At 48.7% G+C, this 8,757-nt stretch overlaps 1 protein-coding gene across 1 annotated transcript in view; it reads left to right on the forward strand.

The window, feature by feature from the left end:
- The first annotated feature begins 1,661 nt into the window (after positions 1–1,661).
- The window catches only part of IGSF3 (immunoglobulin superfamily, member 3), a 44,966-nt gene continuing 37,870 nt past the window's right edge, over positions 1,662–8,757 (forward strand). Inside the window, exon 1 of the mRNA XM_010181071.1 lies at positions 1,662–2,037. Within this exon, the coding sequence (XP_010179373.1) occupies positions 1,662–2,037 (376 nt within the window). The remainder of the gene's footprint in view (positions 2,038–8,757) is intronic.

The following is an 8,757-nucleotide window of genomic DNA, read 5'->3' on the forward strand; positions in this document are numbered from 1 at the left end:
GTGTTAGTTGTCTCTAGTGGTATCTTTCCTCGGGATTAAGAGATTGGTACAGCAAACAGTGGGGGAGTGTTTGCCTCTGTTGTTCCTCTCCCTGTTCATTTTGAGCGTGCTAGCTTTCCCTGTCCTCCCCTTAAATCACATTATTTCATAAAGAGTAAAAAGAACCATAATTTGGAGCAGCAGCGAGCTGAGCCCACGTTAATAGTTTGAATTGCACTCCATCTGTTCAGCTGCATGGCCTGATGGATGTGCTGAACCCATTTTTCACAATTTGTTTTAAGCTGGTAAGAACTATCTCTCCTGGCTCTGGTCCAGGCTGGCTGTGGAAGAAAACTTGGTTTCTGGACATCCATATCCAGAGGGCAGGATTGAGTCAGTAGTCCCCACATGCCAGGCTACCACTTCCACCTGCAAGTTGCTAGTTTTTGAAAGGTTGGATTCCTCCCTATACTTGAACACTGTCGTTGAAAATGAGAAGGAGGGGGAAACCCCAACCTGCACCCGCGCACAGAGGATGAAATTTGCAAATGTGATTATGCAGTACCCGCTTTAAATCGGCTTATTGTTGTTTTATGATGGCAAGCAAGCAGTCGCAGGAGCCAGGGCGATTGGCCTCGCCATGTGCACATGCTGCTGGTAACTCAATAACCGATGAACACCCACCGTGGTCTCCAGACCTCCAGCCTTTGATGTAGCAACAAACAAGATAGATTGCTGTAATTTATCCGGCCCCTGGAGGGCTGTGCTGGTAATGTGCCATGAGCCCAAGGGCCAGCCATCCATAATCTGTGTAAAAAATACAGCGGATTGCAGTCACCGTGCTGTGGGATCGTCTTTGTTCCGTGCCGCAAGAGTTTGCGTGTGTACAGTGCACGGTACTGGGGCTCGGTTTCCAGCAGCCAGGGGCGGTAAGTCTTAGTGTAATACGTCCGCTCCCTCCATTAACTTTAATTGTTTCTGTTATGTACTAAACATACTCCTTTCAAATAGACTTGGGCAGGCAGTGCTGGAAACACGTTATTTCCCCATGTGCCTTTACAGGCATGACGGAGAGACTAGAGAAGGCATGCTAGGTTTGGGGGGAAAAGGAATGGGATTTTGTACCTGGAAACTTGAGGAGGGAGCATAGACCCCTGGGCCTCTCCTGATGGGAGAAGGTTCTGGTTGGGCCGTGCGACGAGAAGAGGGAGTCGCCACTGAACTGGGGAGCCCCAGCGGTGGCACCGAGGTGCTCCGGAGCAGCCATGTGCCACTTTCTAGTGCCCTCCAACAGCAACCCATGCTGGGGATTGCAGGGTGATGGGGCTGGAAAATAAGAGTAGTACTGAAATCAGAATGCTGTCAGTTTGAGTTTCTGGTTTGCTGCCACATGGCGCAGTACCTTTTCGTGCCTGGATTCATGTTGCTGCCAAAGAGGTTTTTATGTTACCTCAACGCTGCTTTTTTCATGGGGCGTTTTAAAAAACGCTTTACGTGGGTCAGCGGGAAAGCAGCAACATGGCTCTGGGGGTGCTGTGCCAGAGCCCAGTCTGCCAGTTGTAAAATGGACTTTGAGGGCTTGCCTTGCCGAGCATGGCCACGGAAGGGACTAGTATATCTTGGGGGGAGGCATGGGAGCTATGTACTGAGAAGTAACGCTGGGCTTCTCTCCTCCCACAGGCATGGCCTTGGCCCAGCGGCAAGTAGCAGTGCAAGAAGGGCCCCTGTACCGCACAGAGGGGTCCCACGTCACGCTGTGGTGCAAGGTGAGCGGCTACCAGGGCCCGGCGGAGCAGAACTTCCAGTGGTCCATCTACCTGCCCTCAGCCCCTGAGCGGGAGGTGCAGATCGTCAGCACTGTCGACCCCTCCTTCCCCTACGCCATCTACACCCAGCGGGTGCGCAGCCGGGGCATCTACGTGGAACGGGTGCAGGGGGATGCTGTCCTGCTGCACATCACCGAGCTGCAGGACCGGGATGCCGGGGAGTACGAGTGCCACACGCCAAACACCGACGAGAGGTACTTTGGGAGTTACAGCGCCAAGATGAATCTCGTTGGTAAGCTGTCCTGCTATGGGCATGGGGCATCTCCCAGCTGGCATGCAGCAGAAACCCCTGAACCCCCCACGTGTGGTGTAGTCCACATAAGCCATGGGAAAACGCACCAGTAAGCAGAATAGGAGCAGAGAACAGGCTGCACGGTGGCAGGAAATCATGGTATAGAGATGTAGGAGAAATCAAGCTTTCTCTAGTAGTAAGACCATTATAATGAAGAGTAACCAGGCAGCATATCCAGAGAGAGGAACGTGTGAAGCCATGGCTGAAAGCAAGAGGGATGTGGAACTGATTTACGAAGAGAGTGGGTAGGAAGGCTGCTCCAGATGGCACAAGCTGTAGAGGAGAGAGCTGTGTGCCAAAGGTGGCGAAATAGCAGAGCGGGGAAGAGAGGAGCAGTAACGAGCAAAGGGAACGGGACAGACGGTCATGTTCAGGCTCTTAACAGAGGGCAGTGCTGAATGTGTTCTGAAACCAGCACACTGAAGAAATTGAGCTGTCTGTAGATTGATGTGGGGGAGTTAGTCTGGTTTTAGGTTTGGTCTGTGTTAGAAAATTTGAAAGCAGGTTCTTTAAAATCTGGAGTATTTTCACAGCATGTCTCTGACTAGCTGATTTGACCTTTCAAGCTTTGTCTTGCTTTATGTATCTCAAAATGGGATTGAATTTGAAGCCTAACTTGGCTAACAGCAGTTAAATAACTTCCATCAAACTCCTTGGTTGAAGAACAACCACCCTTCTAGCAAATTTAAGCCCACAGACAGCGGGCTCCTTTTTCCTTAGGAGACCTTTGTGACCCTGAAGGTCTCTGGGAAGCCAAGTTGCTGTTATCCAGATGTGCTAGCCGATCAGGGTGTTGCCGGTTCAGACCATGTTGACACAGGAAACCCTTTGTGAAAGGAGCCAGGGAGGTGTGAATTTAAATCACAATAGCCCTCCTTTGGGCTGTGCACCTTGGCTTCTTCCCTTCCCAGGTGCCAGCCCAGCCACTCTCCCAGGCAAATGCCCACGGACTGGGTACAGGGGCTTTATTTAGGTGCCTGCTTTCCCATCTGATGTCCATGGGCAATTAGGAGGTAGATGCCTGAATAGTCCTTTCTATTGTGGGTTGGTTTTTGTGGGTTTTTTGGATTGTGTTTTTTTTTGTAGTTCTATGATTTGCTTCAGATGCCCAGGTTTGCGGTTCCCCTTTAGTTTAAACAAGTCTGAGTCAGCTCTGCGGCTGTAAAGTCACCTCAGGGAGTGAAACGCATTGAAAACTAACACCCGGTGCAAAAAAAGTGCCTGGGGGCAGGGTAGGGTTTCATAGTCAGGTTCTACAGCTGAGTTCCTCTGCCAGGGAGCTGTGGAAACCAGCCTGTGAGCTGGGATCCTTACAGGAGAGCTGTTAGAGCAAGCAGGAGTACCTGTGTTGGCCACTGGCATGGGTCACAGTGCTGGATGAGGACATGGGCGAGTGTAGCCAGTGTGTCCAATGACTGGGCAGCAGGGAGCTCCTCCACTGCTCTCCCCAGGGGCTGGGGTCCAGTGTCCTTCAGGCTTTAGCCGTAGCTCAGCACCTTCTTCAGTGGCCAACCTGGGGCTTGCTGGGTTGAGATGTTTTTGCTCTGTCTCACCCTTGTTGCTGGTACAAGGCATGTAAGATTCAGGATTCTGCAGACACCCATGAGTAGTACTTTGAGAAGTTTGGCTTCAGGGCTTACGTGTGTCTGGGATGCTCAGGAAAATTGATCTAAAGTAATTTTTAGTGGATTAGTTAAATCACATTATGCGCCTTCATGGATGCTTGCACTCAGAACTAGGGGCCCTGATTTGGTTTAGCTTAATTCATTTCTGAAAATTCACTTCAGAAGAAACTTGGGGTCACTTGCGTTTTCAATGTGTGTATCTGCATAGTTTTTTTTCTCTGGTTCAACCAAACTGTGACAGAAAGTGAATTTTTCAGAGTGCCCCCTGCAATGACCTGTAGACAACAAGCCCTTATGGAGAATCTCCCCTCTGTCTCTCATTCATGAACCGGTGCTGACTACAGCCCCGTCATACCCTGAAATCCTGTCAGGGAAAAGGGCTCCTCTCTACAGGGTCGGGCAGAGCACATGCCCTTTTATTTTTCCTGTCATTTTGGCTCTCAGCTACAGGTCGTGAGTTTTCAGGCCAGCTTTGTTGCTGCAGACAATATGCAAGAAGAGGTACACGAGAGGTAAATGAGAGTTATTGTTCTCATTTTCTTCGACCAAACTTTTTTTTATTCTTTCATCCAGTTATGAATTTTTAATTGACTGATTAGATTGAGTGGCTCTTTTTTGGCAGCAGCAAAGCCTGGAGGGAGGCAGGTTTGTTAATGTCTCTATTCTCTTTTTTGCGTGAAATGGATGGGTTTGGAGCAGCGTTGATTTTCAGCTTGGTGTTCTGGGAGCTTTGAGTTGTTGTGTCCTGTGGTTTGAGGGAAGAGCTGAAGGAAGAGTCTCCCCTTTTCACCTGGGCTATTACAGCCCTGTAAATGGGGGAGCTCGGAGTTTTAAGGAAGCTGAATGGGGCCCTGGTGTAGCAGCATCTGGGGCTGCTGTCTGCACCAGAACCATATCAGCTTGCAGCAGAGCTGCTAGGATGTGTCTTGGCTCCTGCCATCTGAGCAGCTTTGAGGGCTCTCTCTATCCAAGGCTCTGCAGCTGCTAAAGAATTGTCTGCTCAGCTTCAAAGATGTGCCACTTGGGCTTGAAAGGACACTTCTGTCCCTCTCACAAACAGCAATCCTGGTTGGTCATCCCTCTCCTGGTTTTGGTGTCTCCACTCCAGGTTCCTTTTCATTCATCAAAATCTTGGCCAGGATCTAGTACCACTCTGAGGACCTGAAGTCTCTGATGGCATGGAGTAAGAAGTGCTCCCCAGGCACTTTGAATGCCTGGGCACTCATCTGAATTTAGGCTTACAGTGCAAGTGCTTACCTCACTGAAGCTAGGAATGAAACCAGTAATTTGGGTCAAGGGCCTCTGCTGTGGGAAAATGTGTATCAAGGCTTAACCTTTTTCACCAATCTTCAGTTTACCAGTCTTCAAAATAAGTCTTTCTGTATCTTGATACCCATCTTCTCATTGTTTTGTGAGCTGCATCATTGGGAAGAAGGAGTTATACCTCAGCCGCGAGATGTGTTAGGAAGAATTTAGGACATTTCGAATTGAATTGTAGGTGCTGAGTGAGGTGAGAAAAAAATGGGTGCAGCTCTTCAGGATGTTGTGGAACCATGGCCTTATGATTGATTTATGAGAGAGGATTAGCCCATGTACAAAGTCTGCAACTCTGTTATTTGCCTTTGGAGTTCAGTTCCCTGAGGCTGACATGACATTGCTGAGTCTAGTTCATGCACTTTTGCTCAGGGTAGGGGGGGGGGAGATTTTTAGAAGATCGCACAAGTGGGCTCCCACTCATCTAACACCAGACACATTGCCTAAGGTAGGTGTTGAGGCAATATCTGCGATCAGAATATGGGAACAAATCTGGAGAGCAGCCCATCTTAGTGTAAATGAAGTGCATCCTTCTCCAAGTTGACTAAGGAGAAAGCCTGAATGTCAGACTTGGGCTAGGCAGGTGGTGGTGAGTGGAAGTAATTCTTCCAGTAGTGGCTGAAGACTTGGCTGCTTTTGGAAACTTCCCCCAGGGTAGAAGGGAAGCAGCTGATGGAAATTTTGGGTTTGTGGTTGAATTGGGAAGATGCTTGGGCATACCAAAGAGGGGAGTTACACAACTGGATTTGATTAAATGGGGAATGTGGGGACCATGAGCACCTGACTGACAATTGTATCAGGGTCCCGGCCTGCTTGTTGCTGGCTTCGAGAAGTACATGGGCAGCTCCTTTGCTTTTTGAAGGACAGCAAAGAATTTGCAGGTGAAGGAAAGCAGCGTCCCAGTAACATAATGTCACCACTGGCAGGAAAACAGCATTTTCCAGATTGTCATTGGAGTGATCCCTTGTCTTAATAACTTTTGAAATATGGGCGTAAGAGGAGATTTCTGTGCGCTGATTTAGGTGATGAAGCTGCAGGGGTGCTGTGCAATCTGAGATGTTGGTTTGTGCTTCTCATCTTCTGTTGATGGGTAAATAAACTGGTGTTTTGCTGTGGGGTGGAAGTGAGCACATGGCAGTTACTTCAGAGTGCCTGAGTCACTGCAAATTTGTACTCCGCTATGAGTATTTGTATCTCTGCCATGAGTTGTTTGTGTGCCTGTACCATTACTGAGATAACAGCGAAGAGTCCTAGGTCTAACCTCTTCAGAAGCTTCAGACTTTCATCTCGATATTTTTTTTATCTGTGGTCCCAAAAATATTGAGCTCTTTTTCAGAGTAGGTGATTTGAGAAAAGAAACCAAGCTTTGAGCTTTTTCCTGAACAGGGTGGGAGAAAGGGTTTCAAAGCACTTGGGGAGGTTGCAGCTTTTCTACTCTTTATTTTGGGGGAAGCAGCTGTACAGCATAAACTTGCTAAACAAGTTAAAGCAAAAAATCGTAAGGAGTTTGGGCAGTGGGAAGGGATCACAACCTGCAGGGTACCATAGAGTGAGAAGAAGCAATTTCTGTGCTTCAAAAACAAGCAGCACTTGGACATGACTGTCTTGGCAGCAGACAGGAGCTGCTGTGGAGATGGTAGTGCCCATAGGAAAGATCACTGGTGTCTCCTTGCCGCCAGCTGTTTGTGGAAAGGGAGCAGAGAGGATCTGCGCTATGTAGGTGCTATTCGGAGCCTCCCCTGTCCATCCTCTCAGCCTGACTACACTTCTGCTCTCTGCTGTTTCTCAGCCTGCCCAGTTAGGCTGGTGCCTTGATCTCTGCCCTGTTCCCCTGGGTCCTACCTGGCTATGATGGCTCCCAGGGACTTGGTGTGGTTTTTTGGCTGGCAGCCCCATTGTGGTGAAGTTTCAGCATCGTGCCAGGCTTGGGAGTGGTGGTGAGCAAGGGCACTGATGGGATGAAGACCCAGCTACCTCTCTGCCTGATGTCAGTGCTGGCTCTGGCTGTGCCCTGTGGGGTCTCATCTCCAAATGCTGGGCAGCCCGAGTCACTTGCAGGTCTCTGCAGACCAGAACTCAGTCCACAGATACTTTGAAGATGCCTTTAGGAATGTGACTTGTAGGGGTGCTCTGTGCCCTTCAACCGTGGTGTGTAACTGTGTGGCCAGCTGCATACCCGTGGCTGTAGGGTGTATCTGAGAGGCTTTGATGGCACAGGAGGTGGAAGAAAGATCTATGCAGGCCAAGTACTTAGCATTGGAAGGGAAGGAACTGCAGGCAGACATTAAAGAGAAGAAAGAAGGTCTCTCTTTTTGAGTTTGCAACCAAAAATCTCCAGAATTTCCCTGTGGAGAGCTAAAGGGCATATAGCAGGCAAAAAAAAGAAGAAGAAAAAAAAAGAACTTTTATTAGCCCTTACCAGCTGCTGCTGCTTGTTGCCAGCAGCTTCCCCTCTTCTTCGTCAAGCGCTGCCATATGTGATCTGTCTGCACGCAGAGCAGAGGGAGAAAGGCACGTTGAAGGTTTGCCGTGTTTGGGAGAGCACTGTCTGCTCCTGGGAACCTATGGGGACTCGGGGCTAGAGCAGTCACTTCTGTTCACGTGGGGCCCGTGGACCTGGGTGGCTGCTAGTTCATTTCAGCCATCAACTGGGCTGGAGGTGGCTTTGCTGGAGGGAGGTGTCAAAGAAAGAGATGGCAGTCTTGCAGACAAGGATCTGCTGGTTTTGATAGAAATCTCTGGAGGCTCTTCTTTCTGTGCTGTCTTTTACTTCTCCTGAGGTGTTTTGTCACTGTACGTGAGCAAGCATCTTGTGGCTGGGGGAGGCCAGGCACAACAGGCAAAAATCGAACCAAGGGCTGTTCAGACTGCCCTCAGAGGTTGCACAGGCTCCATCTCTGGAGAGTTTCAAGACCTGACAGGATCAAGCCCTGAGCAGCCTGGTCTGACCTTATAGCTGGCCCTGCTTGACCCTGTAGTTGCTCTACAGACCCCTTGAGGTCCCTTCCACCCTGAATTGTCCTACGATCCTGTGATGAACCGCTTGACTGCTGGGCAGTAGAAACCACTGTTAGGCAGCAGTTTAGAGAGAGCGTGTTTAAGGAAAGGTGTAAAATGGTATATGGTGGTGATGTTGGTGCTAAATAATGATGTAACATTGGTGATCTCATCCAAGTGAGAACAGCAAGGACCAGTTGTACATCCCCAGATTATTTTTTTCTGGCATATATTTTCTTTTTCTTTGGAGTAGTTGTAGTAGTTTTGTCTCTGCTCCGCTCTGGTGTACAAAGGTAGAATTTGGAGATCCTAAGCTCAGATGTCCTGGTCTCAGCAGCTTTAGTACCTCTGTGAAGCATGTGTATGCTTTATTTGTCCAAGTCATCAGTTAACCAAAGTGAGTTCTAGAATTGGTGGTGTTGAAATTCCTGCTTTGTGAGTTACATTCATCTTCGCCTGTTTGGGCTGTGCTTGTTGCAGTAATTAGCTCCCCAGAGGGGTAAAATGTCCTTCACTTTCAAAATCACCTTAGCTGACATGAAAAATTTAAAAAAAAAAAAAAAAATCAAATACCTTCTCCTAAGTGGTCCTCTGCAGCTAGACAACAGTGTATTTTGTTCTTACTGTCCTCCTTTACATGCCTAAATCTCTCTGTTGTAGCATTGGAAAAAAAAAATGACCTATGCTGCGCTGCTTTTTCTTTCCATTCCTGATCCAGATGGAA

This window comes from Mesitornis unicolor, unplaced genomic scaffold, assembly GCF_000695765.1.
Source record: "Mesitornis unicolor isolate BGI_N332 unplaced genomic scaffold, ASM69576v1 scaffold30053, whole genome shotgun sequence".
In the NCBI taxonomy this organism is placed as follows: Eukaryota; Metazoa; Chordata; class Aves; order Mesitornithiformes; family Mesitornithidae; genus Mesitornis; species Mesitornis unicolor.